Genomic DNA, 13907 nt, shown 5'->3' with positions numbered 1-13907 from the left:
TAAACAAAAACAAAGTATACTTGGGGCCAAATGCCCAGTCCATTTCAAGAATGAGCAGTGCATATTTAAAACGACAGCAATGGTGTGCCTAACCTTTGAAAATATGAAGTCGCTGGGGAGGAGGGGAGGCTAATAGACCCAACTGCTCCAGAAGTCATTCAGCATCCCTAGGGCTATTTACGCCACCCTCCCATGAACTTTGAGAAACCACTTTCAATCACTGACATCACTTAATGCTCTCACACAAAAAAACTCCAATGCTTCTTTTGGTTGTGCAAACAGGAAAAAAAAAAAGGTAATTCTATCTACCTTTTGCACAGATTAAGACCAAATTGTTTCTACCTGAAGAACCAGCAATTCCGATTTGGTCATATTGTGGTAAATCCAGTAAACTCCACCTAGTTACTGACCACTCCTGCAGAAAGTATCAAAGATAAAAGTTCTGTACAAAACTTATCCTGGATCTCCATATAATGATAACGATATCATCATATTGAAAAAACTGGATTTGTGGTTTACGGAGTGCTTTTATGGTGTTTAAATGCTTATTCTAGCATGTGCTAAACCACTATCAAAATAGATTAAATAAAAACAACAAAAAAGCAGGATTTAGATTAATTCCTGCTACTGGCAACTGTAATATTTAAAAAGGAAACACCCATTCATTGAGTGTTCAACCCTGACAGTATTACAGATAGATATGATGCAGAGCCTGAATTAGATCAGGCTACCAGTGTTTTACTTCTTCCCTGAACATTAACAAGCTCCTTCACTAATGTGGATATTTGGGCAGACTACTGAGGTTGTAACGTTTGAGATAACTGTTTTGTGGGCTTTTTTTTTGTCCTTTTTTTTTTTCTTTTTCTTTTTTTGCAATATCACAGTAGTTTGTTACACAAATCCCCCTTCCCCAGATTAGAGTCATTTAAACTAGTTGTTGGAACCACATAGTTTAGTAAACTCAGAATCAAGTCTGTAAAAAGCATAAAGGTCACAAAGAACCATAGTTCTGTTATAATGAGGCATACCCTAACACATCATTTAGTGTACCCTGACTGCTCCTGACTGTGAGAAGCTTGTCTTCCGTGAGATAAGGCTACATCCTCAAACAGGTGAGTCTAAATATCACCCTTCAAAAATATCAAACAAAATTACAGCGAAGGTAGTGTTACAAATAATTAACTGACATATTCTGAAGGTAGTGTATGTAAGTTTTCCCTCCCCTCCCCTCCGGGTGAGCACTAAGCAGACAGTGAATGGTAAGTATGTTTAATTTAGAAAGAAAATAGTGGAGAGCCTAATTAGACCCAATTGATTATCCATCTAATAAACAAATCACCGAGTTCAAGAGAGGTACCATTCCTAAATAACTTGATTTAGCTTAAATCTTTCAATCAACTGGATCAAAGAAAAGGAGTGGGGAAAAATATTTCTGAAACATTTTGAAGAATGACAGTCTGATTCTCATTCAAAAAATGCCTGGTTTTAGGAGAGTACCAGTTTAACATGGTGGACTTATTTCTAGAAAGGCAGACATGAAAAATCCAACACCAGAAGTTCAAGCAGGCTCTACAGGCAAGATGTCCACTTCTACAGATCTGCATTCTTTGTGAGGTAACTCAACTCTCTATTACAGAGAAACATGCAAAAGGCAAAAGAAAAAAAAAAAAAAAAGAAAAAAAAAGACAAAAGGGGGTAGTGGGCAGGTGAAGGAGGGGAACTGCGCCATACCAGGCTAGAAAAATTTACAAATGTGACATTCAGAGCACACCTTTCACCTGTGTCCACACAAGTATATGCTAAACTGCAAAGGAAAGAGCATTGCAGCAAACAGGAGAATCAGGTGCGCTCAGTGGTGGTTGAACTATGCAGTAGTGCTCACCCAGTTTGCAAAGTAATTGGCACTCTACAACATCCCTACTCATCTTTCAATTCATTCGCACTTTGTGCTGCTTCTCCCTGGGGATCCAATTCAATCTTTACTGAAACATCCTGCCCCTCCGACCTCATTAATTTCATTTTTTTCTTTGGAGGGTTTTTCAAAGTGCCCAGCCTCTCTTTAACTTTGTACTCCAGTGTACTGTGGGGGATCCCATAAATACTCTGAGCTTTGGAAACACTCATTTTCCCGCTCATAACCACAGAGATTGCTTCCTCCAGTATCTCGCTGTTGTACTGTCTGTATCTCCCTCTTTTCTTCCTAGGTTGCTTGGAGCCAGGATCTCCCTCTTGATCTGAGGTGGGATATGGCTGTCCAGAGGTAGACTGCTCAGCATCTGAGCCCCAGGAATCTGGTCCAGCATCCAGCAAACTTCTCCTGTTTTGTTTTGGAAGGATAGCCCTTAACTTTTTGCTAAGCGCGCTCTCCGTTTGTGAACCCATTACCAAAGAGCTATAGCTGTACTGGTCACCAGTGCGGGACTCCCATGAAAGGTCCATGCCTCGAACTTGTGGTATCTTTAAATCCACAGGAGACGAATGGCTCACGTCCTTTTTCCCATCCTGTTTAGTTTGAAGTGCCATTTTTTGAAAGGCAGAGTTTTCTGTAAGAAAAGGAAGGTCACTGATGTTGCTGAGTGCACCATTTCCCCTGAATTTCATGCGGCTGAAATTGAATTCGTAGTGTGGTTTTGCCCAAGAAGCCTCCCTGGATAATATTAAGTGCTGTCCATGATTCTGTAGTCCAGATGGCCCATGGCTGGCAGCCGTAGAAAACTGGTTTCTGCTCAGCAGTTCTTCACTAATCTGGAGTGATCGAGCCAGCGGTACTTTAAGAGATGTGGAGTGGCCATAACCTTCCCTGGTTCCATCCTGCAAGCTTCTTGGAGGTACCCCATCACCACTCTGTAGTCCCTCCGGATGGTGCTGGCTGGGTCTCCCAGGTCGCCTAATTGGATGGAAGGAAACTGATGTGAGCAGGACTTGCACAGGTAGGGAGGGATGGGTGAGGGGGCCACTCCTTTATTAGAAGGCCTTGCTTGGGTAACATCACTTTTTGTGTTATTTATTTTTCTCTAAATTTTTATTTTATTTTATTTTTTATTTTAATTTTTTTTTTTTTTTTAAGTCTCAGCATCAGTCAGTTTTAAAACTTGTTCACAAAAAAAAAAAAGAGAAGCTTTTTGGGCAAAGAAAAATGAAACCTGTTGGCTGGTCTCTGGTTGGGTTCACAAATTCTCGGAGTAGAAAAGACTTCGCGCAAGCGTCTGAAAATAGCACCTTAATTACAAAGTAGTAATCAATCGCCATAGATCTACACACAACTGTGTTACTGGTGTGACGTTACCACTAAACAAGTACAGTAATAAAAGAGTAAGCCAAAGTGCAACATATTCAACATGCAAATGTGACTGCCACCTGCAGTATCTACACATAGGTGGAAACCTTGGATGGTGTTCGCTTACATCGTATTGAAGAACTGCTGCTCAGGATAAAAAAAATGCTTAGCAGGCCTCAAAGGTATTTGCTCGACTTTCATTTAGCACCAAATATGAAAGCTGGGACACCGCAGATCACAAAGAAAAACACTGTGTTACACTAGACTTACCCAATTGCTCTCTTAACAACTAATTGCATACATACATGTTCCTGAGTCTCATTTGATATATAACATGGCTAGGAGAAGAGGGGGAAAAAAAAAAAAAAAAAAAAAAAAAAATCTAAGTTCCAACTGTCATCCAGATCAAGGGTTAATATCAAAGAAAGCAGTATGTATTTTTACCACTTTCCTTTCATCACAAGTGTTCTTTCTATGACACACAGTACTACTACTGCAGATAAATGCGTGTACTTTAATGTTTTCTTTGCTTAGCCCCCTGCAGCAGCAAAGTCACACTAGTTTCAAAATCCACCTCCAAATTTCTCCATGTCCAACACACAGATTAACGAAGAGACTAGTAAGCGATTCTGTTTTAATGCTCTGGGACACTCTTCTAGTGTAAAGCCCTCTAGCCAAGTCAGCGTTATTTAAGGATAGGATACGTACTACTGAAAAGCGACGTTATTCTTTCTAACATCACATTGGGATTTAAAAAAAAAAAAGTCTTTAGAGAAGAGACATCCACTGAAAGGACCTGGCATGTAACATACACAGTGCTTGATACATATCCTGCTAGCTTCTCTCCAGGATGCAACAGGTCATAGCTGAAGTGGGTAACAAGAGTCAACAAGGATTCAGATCAAAATCCAGAAAAATGAATTAAAGTTGCTATTCCAGAGAACTCTCTCAAGCAACGCGCAGTCTCTGCCCCTTCTACAGCACGTATCAGCATCAGAATGCGCACCAGTGATTCTACACCTACATAAAGGCCATACCAGCAGCTAACTGGGACAGAGGGTAACACCTGATTTCATTGATGCTAAACAGACTGCAGTCACCGTCACGTACCACACACCTGTGCAAGTAACCACAGATGCCAACATGTCGCATCCTCTCTGGACCCACAGGACTGATCAGGACAGTGCCAGATCCTGGCCCTGCCATCCCTGTGTCTTGGACTTTGGCCCTCATTTGATACACAAACAAGGGAACAAACAATACACAGCCCTGGTGGCTTCTGCTGCCTTCCTAGAAAAATAAAGCTGGAAATGACCTGTTCAGAATTGAAACAGAAGAGCTGGTGGGGAAGGTTTGTGCTAAGAATTGTGGAAAAGTTAAGACTAACTTTTAAACAAGGATTGAAGTATTTTATTAATAGAAATATTAAATGGAAAAAGTAATCTTGAAGGGAGAAATCCGAGACAGTAATATTTTTCCAAAGAGAAATGCAAAAGTTAAATCAGTTGTTAGCAGTACATGGGATTGGTGGTGGTGGTGGGTGGTTAGTTTAAAATTTCGAGTTTTTAAAGGCTATTGTAAAGCTAAATCCAGCAATTAAATAGCACTTTAAACCATATACTGCTTCTGTACTTCACTAAAAAAAATTACTTGTAGCTTCAAGATAAAATTCTCCCATCAACTCCCAAAATTCCTCTTACTCCCAGTCAGCCTCTCCAGTACAATTAACTCAATCCTAATTAAGAGTAAAGTGTTTCTAAATGTATGCAAATGGTGACCATTAGAAATATGAAATTTTTTGGATATAACGTTGTTTCACACCTTGAACTAATTAAAGCAAGAGTAGTACACCACATATTTTATAACTTAAAAAAAAACCCCAAACCCCAAACTTGTTCAGTGCTACAGTACAATTGCAAATCTAAAAAGCCATATTTAAAAATTTTCTGAACTACCAGACTCCCTCCCCCGGCTGCTTTTCTTATTTAATTTGTGGTTTATGGTAGGAAATACTAACAAAGAACATGCAGTGATTCAAATCTAATTCAGCTTGGTTCATCACCAAAATCATTGCTACCCCTAAAATAAGCTTTCCTGTTAGCTAGGTTTCCCCTAAGAGAATTGAAATCTAAGTCATATTTAACTGAACTTGCATCTCCACGGACATCACTTACCACTAAACCCAAGAAGCAGGTAATGGAAAGATATGTGGCTAAGTACTGCATTGGCCAAAATAACAGATACTAGAGGTCTTAACTGCAAGTTAAACCTGTCTCAGTTTGCAACAACTCTTAGTTGGCAGGTGGGGTGAAGGTACTTGCCAAAGGTACAAGTTGAAAAACACATTACTCCAAAGGGTTAACACCAAAAGCAAGTTAAAATTAACAGGAGGTAAGCACACATTTTTAGTAAAACACAGTTTTAGAAGGTCATAGTAAGTTGCTTTCTCTTACCCATTTCCCGGAGTACTGGAGCACCCTGGAGAATGACTCAGAGAGGTGCTGCCGGCACAAGGACTCTTCTTAGTGGATAAATCAAGCACACCGTCTGTAGAGACAAAAGAATGACTTCAGTGTTTGAAGAAGCAGGATCAGCCATGTTGTCCCTTGACCAAAAGAAAAAAAAAAAAAAAGTCTTTTGGGCTCAAGTCCTGTTCAGCACACAGCATTTCCTATTTTATTTTTAAACAAACTAAGGCTTGGATGTGTTTGCAGTTTGGCTTACAAGTGACTTCAACATAGTACTCAGAAGTCACAACAAAAGTTGGCAAAATTAAAAGTGCACCTCTTACAAAAGCCAGAGAATAAAAGATGACCTGCAAATGACAGTTCAGGATACAACACAGCCCATTGCATAACTAGCCCTCAGTGGTGCCAAAATGAGACAATCTTCAAATTCCTGAGATATTCCCTCCCCTAAAGGGGGGCTTTAAGCCAGTATTTGAATTTATTTTTTTTAATCCAAATCTCTGTAGGAAAATTAATTGAGAATTTCACACTGGAAAATAACTTTCAAATGAACACACACAAACGTGAGGCTGCTCCTCACCTGGCAGCTAGCTCATCCTTTTTTCCATGTCTCCAATGGGTCCCTACTGGCAAAGCTGCTGCCTTTCCCCTCTCTATTGTGCCATTTTTTGCCCTCTCTTCTTCCATATACCAGACCGTTTTTCCTGCTAGACTGCTTCTTCCATTCTCTCTAATGGCATTTCCTCACGCTCACCCATGCTCCTCTGCCCTTATGTAAACTCTGCATTTCTAGGCAACAGAAAAGGGAGCGCTTTTTGCTAGAAAAGCCTTGCTCCCACTGCACTGAAACAACTCGAAGTTCTGGTCATTTTAATAAGGGCAACATTGTCACAGAAGCAGCACAGCCATCTGAAATTCCCAGAAATGTTGAAAGAAGGAATTTATGAGGCAAAGATAAATGAAACCTGTTGGCAAGGTAAACTAGAGACATTTCAGAGCTCCTCACCCATATTCCATCTAATCAAGTAAATACCTCCCAACTCAAGAACAATATAAGATGTCCTTCAGATTGCTTAAAGTTCTCATTTGACATATGGAGAAAAAAACCATGATAAACAGTGAACTAGAATTAACTTAAGGAAAGCTGTTCCACCCACTGAGTTTGGGAACACACCATAACCCAAACTTAAGCAAGCAGAGAACTCAGCCTTCCTTTCAAACAACACTTATGCAGCCACAAAATACAGAGAGTGGATCAAGTAGCACCTCCTTTTCAAGAGGCTACACTGAACAGCACAGGCTGCTGCCAGAGGCACTTGCACCCACACTTCCTCCACCAGAAGGGTCATTATGACCTAGAAGTCTCCAAGGGCAAGTACAGCCAGCCTCATACCCCATGGAGAAGGTCACAACCCAGCTGGGTTCCCCTCAACACACTAGAACAGAAATACAACAATAAACGCCACTAGCAGCCTCTTAAATCTCTCTTTAACAAGTTTGCCAAAACCTCTTCCCAATTACATTAAACACAAATGGAAAAAAATGACATCAGTAAACAGATTACTGTGGTATCATATTAATATGCACATGTTCTAATTCCACAAGTGTTATGAACATTATAAATTATCTTACAGCTTTTTTGTCACATGGTAGCTAAAGAACAGTTCATCTACATGCATTCTTCTTCGCCATACAATCCTCTAAAAAAAAAAAACCCACAAACACAGGAGCAAAACTGAGTCTTTCCCTATCTCTTTCAGCAAAAAGCTTTGCCATGAGAACAGTTTAACACTTAAAAACACATATGCAGAAGACACTTGTGAATCACATTTATAATAAAACTAGCTAAAAACAAATGCTTCTCAGCTGAACATACAGGTCCTCACCTCAGGACAGACACCATACAACCTTTTACTGCAGTTTTACAACTGAAGCATGGGTGATAACTTTCAGCAAGTGCAGTAAGTGTCCAGACACGCAAGCTTCATATTGTTGGACACATAAAATTAGTTCAAAGAATAAAGGGATACCTACAATTCTGTACTAGCTAGCAAACGGTTGGTTGGTTTTTTTTTAAAGGCAACTTTTCCACTTGAGTATGGACAGCCTACTTTGTATTTGAGAGAATGATTTCAAACACTAACACATTTCTAAAGAAGGGTAAAGGGGCTAATTTTAATCCTATCAGTAAGATACACTTACGATAACCTCTATTCAACAGTTTCAGGAAAAAAAGCCCAAAAAACACCACATACTGTAATCACTCACAGAATCTGCTTGTTAAAAAACATTTTTGATGGAAAGCAAGGTTTTCAAATTAAAACAAGCTCTGCAACACTGTTACTAGTTATCCAATCTGTGCTCTGCAGAGCAGTCTATTTTTAAGGTAGAAAAGACACGTTTCTTCCACACGCACAAACCTGGAAGCTTTGTACAGTTCACGGGTATCAGTTTTACAGCCTTCACAAAGCAACTTCTCGTAGACCTCTAAAAGATACTGGTTTTGCACTATGACCAGAAAGAAATCAGCCCTTCAGTCAGACCATGTACTGGTCTTCAGAAACAAGACAACATTACGGTTTTCACGACCACATGAAAACTTGCCTTATCGTCGTGTAGTGGTCTTATCAGCAAGCATATAGTCTATTTTGGCAGGCCACTTCTTGCAGCTCCCAGCAGGACCAGCACACTTGTCCCCACAGTCTGGAACATGTCCATCCCCTTTGCCCTTCTTCAGAAAAGTCAGTCATGTCTATGGGCCTACAAAAAGTCTCTTCTCTCCCAGCCACATCTAGCTAGTCATTATTTTATTGCAGAAACTTCTACTGCTTTTCCACTTCACATTTTATGTAAAAATGCAAAATTCTAATTGTCTGGTTTTGCAACAAGAATGCCATTAATGGATTGCTGTAGGATGCAAGACACTGATAAGAGTCCTACCTTGTTCACTAGGTTCTGACTGAGACTTTCTGACAGTAAGGTCCAGAGGTGAGTCTTGGTCAGCCATGAGAAGTTTGCTGAGCACAGGGTTCTGAGCAGTTGCAGCCGTGGGAGAGGAGGCGACCAGAGATGCTTTCAGCAGGCTTTGGTTCTTTGTGCTATTGGGCTGGCTGGAGTCCTGAGTAGAGCTATTTTTTGAGGTATATTCAGCAGCAAACTGTCGGATCATTCGCTGCATGATCTCACGGGCCACTAGGGGAATATTGGGGTCAGAGACCCTAGGACTGTCTGTAAATATTAGAGATTTTTTTTTAAGGAAGCACTTCAAGTAAAACAGCTTTTATATTAAGTCATTGTTTACTTAAAAAAAAAATCTAGGGAAGAAAAAAAAAAAAAAAGGAAAGCCAAAGATAAAATAGTTTCTGTAGAAAATGTACTTTAGTCTTAGAATATCTGAACAAGAACCATTGCTGATTCTGGTATAACCCTCCCAAAATAACATTTTCCTAAGAGAAATATGTCTTTTTTTTTTTTTTTTTTTCCAAATATAGATATATTGGATCAGAACTTTAAGAGATGTGGAACTGGAAAGGAGGGCTAGACTCATGAAAAATATCAAGTAATGAAGTCATTCCAAAAAAAAAGAAAAGAAGGAAAAAAAAAAAGAGAATAGGTTATTCAGTGGAAGAATTGAGTAACTTACCTGCAGCTACAAAAGGGGAGAAGGGGGAATAGAGATGCAGCAGTTCCCTACAAATTTACTGGGAAATAAAGGCCTATAGTTCCGATTCTTCAAAATAATCCACATGAAGATCAAACATTCAAGTGTCTTTCATCCTATTCTATCTATTCCTTTTGACATTTCTATCATTATAATCAATGCAGCACCAGGTATTACCCAAAGAGCTTTCACATACACAAAAAAACATGTCACATGAAAAGCAATTCTATTTCTAGAAGAGCTGCTAAATCTATCAGTAAGAAATGGGAAATGGAACAGGTAGACACTCTATTTATATGAAACAGTGCATAAATACAAAGGTCTTTGGGGATGTGGACAACTCAAAAGTATATTGGCAAAGATCACTATTTTAGACCAGTAGTAATTAGTGATATCAAAGCAAATCTGTAACTCCTAAAACACAGAAGCTAGTGTCCTGCCACTTCACCTCAAATGCTGCAAAAGCACACACCAAAAAAATGCCCACGACAAATCCAGAAATGGCTCAAAAGGTTTGATTTTCTATTTCTGAAGAAACATTCAGAGAAAATTGTGCAGAAGATGACCAAACAAACCTTTAAAAGCAGCTCTCAAAAGAGAACAATAGTGAAGTGTTTACTTCCTCTTTAAAAAAAATTGCTCAGGTTGAAAGGTAATCTATTGAGATTGAACTATTAGAAGCATTAGCAAAATCTTCTGTGGGACATTTCAGCATTAGATTTGCCTTTTACCACCATTTTTGACAAAAACGCATCGATCCAGCAAACCAGCTTTACAGTATCTGTAAAGGATGACTGACATTAAGGTTTGAGCACACAGTCGCCCACAAACTAGAGAGCAGCACTAAGCAGCTACTGTGTTTCTTGATGAAAAAACATATTGAGCTCTAAATACTTAATCAAGCCCAAATTCCTTCCTGTTAGGTACAACTTTCTAAATATAAGACCTTATACAGTTAACACGTATTCTTATAGGGGTATAGCAGCTGTAAACTTATGAGACGTTTACGTAAATACTTAATACTGTTGTAAAATCTACAGGAGGTTTTACTGTTGCTAAGGATGAGATGCTAGAAATCGCCAAGCAATGCGCCAAACTTAAATTTAGGTACACTTATATTCTCACGTTCTTCCCAAATGGTCCACAAGGACACAAGCCTGGAGAAGAATGGAGGCTTTTTTCTGCTATGGTGACATTTTTTCCATTTTCTAAGCTCTCTACTATAACCTGCTGAAGGACATGTGAAAGGTTCTAGGAAAGCCCAGAGGGACACCAACTGGTGGCGGGATCACACTGATGCCAACTACTTGGCATGTGCTTGTGGTATATACAAGTGGGGCTGGCAGGAACGCAGAGCTCTATGGCACCTATGTTTTCTGAAGAAGAATCATGCCTTTACTGCGCACCCATGTTCACCTGCACAATTCAGTAACGTTCAGAGCTGAACATACTTCCAAATTCAGGGAGAAAATACTATATATGCCAACTTCCATGCATCTTTTTAATCTGCAACTTCAAAGAACCAGCACAGAGTGACTACTGAGAGCTTACTACTGCTGCTCAAGATAAACTCTCTAATTCAGGACACAAAACTCCATTTTCAACCAGAAGGCTAGTCACCTAGCACATTAAAGGCTTCTTGCTTAATATAAAGCCTGAATGCTAAGGATTAAAGCCGTTCAAAAGCAAGTGCAAAATATTTGCTGGTGCCTCTGCAGCATCACTTGAAATCAAACAGATGTTTATTTTGACTCAGAGTCTAGGTTTTTTTTAAAAAATAAACTAAAATTAAACAGAGATTCTCAGAGAAGAAAAATATAGCAAATATTTATCAGCTATAAATAGTCTAAAGCAGTACCTCTGAGCTTTAAAATTTTAACAGCTTTTTTGTATTTTATCTATACTGAAATCTTAGAAGGGCAGTATCAAACAAACAAACAAACAGGTATGATTTCCTTAAATCATCAAAAGAAGGTCTTATCCTGCCACAAGGTAGAAGTAACAGACAACTAGGTACTACCACTCTGCTTTCACTGGGAAGTATGAATATTTGAGAGAAGCATTACTGAGTCAGAGTGCCATGGGCGCAAGGTGGAAAGAAAGTACCTAAGATTAATGGACAAGAAACCTGTTCAGAAAGTTTGCCAATCCTGCTAATTACCCATGTACATTAAGTGCATGAGTGCACATCCTTGACATGCAACAGGCATGTTTGCAGAACATCTGCATTTTCTCTGATCTGCCTGGGCTACAAAATACCAGTCTCAAATGTCACTGGCAGTGAGGATGGAAAGAAAAAACAACACAGAACTAATTGCTGGCATGAAATCAGGAGAGCCAAGCATGGCTGAGCAACCTAGAGGCATCAGAGCCCTGCCATTCTGCGTGTCCTCTTCGGTATGACAGTGCCTGGGGATCTTATGGCAGTGGCATGGGTTGGAATAACCTTTTGAGCAATCTAAATACAGCCGAGCTTGACAACAATGCATTAAGGATTCAGAACTGACTTCCTGGCAGGGTTCTTTCCCTCCTTTATTACTCTTGCACCAAGCATAACTCTGCCAGAAGGAAAGCAAGAGTGTACTAAAAAAATTGTCAAAGATGCTTAGACACCCGAAGTGATTTCATTATCTTCACTCTGTGTATCTGACCACGGGCAGTGTTAAACCCCCTCATTAGCACACTGCAACATCTGCCAATAGTTTCTCCACAATTAGGGAAGTATGCATTTCTAGTAAGACATGAACACAGGTCATGCATTAAAAAAATCAAACACAATGTTAAAGGGATGAAGTCTTCAATAAAGAATTTGGAAGTGATGGAATTGCCTTTTTTTTTCTTCCTTCTCACCAGAAGAGTAATATAGAAAAGAGTATTATTTTATTTACATTTTTGTTTTCTTAAATCAGATGGGATAAATCTTAAAGCAAAAGGAAACCTTAAAAAAAAAAAAACACAAACCACAAAACCAAAAACAAACCAAAAAGCCACCACGCTGAAAAGGAAGACTTGGAATAAAAGCATCATCTGAACTATCAATAGTAATGCAATAACTATCCTTCCTACCATCCTACATGCTTCTATACTTCATGCAATACATCATATTGTATAGTTTGTATTTATTCATTTGAGCCATAAAAGAAAGGCTAAGATACTGTTATCTACTTAAAACACCTTTAAATATTTTGGTCACTGGAAGGAAGGGCTGAGGACTGGCTACAGCAATTTCTAATTTGTTAAACTGAAGCTTGCATTGTCCCCCAGCAGACAGGTTGGAATTACTGATTTGGCAGATTTTCTCACACATGGGTTAGACTGATAAGTATGATGTACTTGCATTGAGGATGCATTTGGAAGCAACCTCTGAATTCCTGTTTGAGTCTCAGATTGGTAGAAAACAGTGAAATGAGTTTTAAACTGAGAGCACAGTTTAACTGACATTAACTCTCCAGAAGAGATTTAGAGGATTTTGCTAGCATTGAGCTACTTTTATTGTTCTTGGCATATTCTACAGTACTGATCTCCCAATTCTTTTGCTGATCACGTTTTGAATTCTCCATATATCCCCCTTAGCACTATTCCAACAATATTTTATACTGTGGATTGCTGGGGGTGGGGTGGGTAATCAGTACAGACCACAGTGAGAAGACTGCTGACCTTTAAGAAAAATGCATTGGTACAGATTCCATTAACATTAAAAAAAGTTGTTAATGATAATGTATACACACCCACTGCCACTTGCCCCGCCTTCCAACAGCCCGCTCACCTAAACATTGGTTTCAGGTGAGCAGCTCTGCTGGTTAAGAACTGACTCATTCCTCCAAAAGTGCAAAACACCAGTGTTCTCATGGAGGGATTTATTTTAGAGTTAAATAAGTTATATCCTCTTCCTCTGCCCCAAGCCCACACTGTTGTATTGCTACATTATTTGAGAATCAATTTTTACTCTTCATAAATATGACAGCTGAAAAATAGTGAACATACAATGACAACCTGAACATCAGATCTTTGATACCTGCATCGCATGCAAAAAGACCAGCAAGAGACACCATTTCCCATCCCCCATTAAAACCAACCTTTTCTGTAAAAGACTGCATTGAGGAACTCTTCCGCTTGCCTTTCAAAACGAATGATTTTTGCTTGCTCTTGTCTAAGCAGAGCTTCTTGTCCAGCTTCCGAGGCTGGCTCATCCAGACTGACTAAGTGTTCCTGCAAAGATATTTAATATTTGTGAGATTTTCCTGACTCCAAAATGAATGAAGTTCTTTAGGCATTAAATATTTTAGCAAATTCAAAACTTTGTTAGGTACTCAGCACAGAATTGAATCTATTGAAACCACAACTTGATTTTTGACTGCTCCAGAAAATTGCACTTTGTCCTGTTTTCTTGTTGTAAATGCAGCAGAAGCCTGTAAGATTTTACTCCATTAGGGGAAAGAAGAGCCTACTATAAAGAAGAAGATTTAGATATTTTACAACATTTGGCTGCAAATCTCACATC

At 39.2% G+C, this 13907-nt stretch overlaps 1 protein-coding gene across 2 annotated transcripts in view; it reads right to left on the bottom strand.

The window, feature by feature from the left end:
* Positions 1-13907, bottom strand: part of LCOR (ligand dependent nuclear receptor corepressor) — an 80474-nt gene that overhangs the window by 25674 nt on the left and 40893 nt on the right. Inside the window, exons 4-7 of one of the 2 annotated variants that reach the window (XM_086466866.1) lie at positions 13483-13615; positions 8686-8973; positions 5731-5824; positions 1918-2887 (exon numbers count right to left, since the gene is read on the bottom strand). In XM_086466866.1, the coding sequence (XP_086322992.1) occupies positions 1918-2887; positions 5731-5824; positions 8686-8973; positions 13483-13615 (1485 nt within the window). Of the gene's footprint in view, positions 1-1917; positions 2888-5730; positions 5825-8685; positions 8974-13482; positions 13616-13907 lie in introns of those variants that run through there. The other variant, XM_086466865.1, reaches the window with a different exon arrangement.

This window comes from Leptosomus discolor, chromosome 6 (assembly GCF_034619465.1).
Source record: "Leptosomus discolor isolate bLepDis1 chromosome 6, bLepDis1.hap2, whole genome shotgun sequence".
Lineage (NCBI taxonomy): Eukaryota > Metazoa > Chordata > Aves > Leptosomiformes > Leptosomidae > Leptosomus > Leptosomus discolor.
Note: the sequence above shows the minus strand (reverse complement) of the source record. Positions and strands in the feature narration are given on the sequence as shown.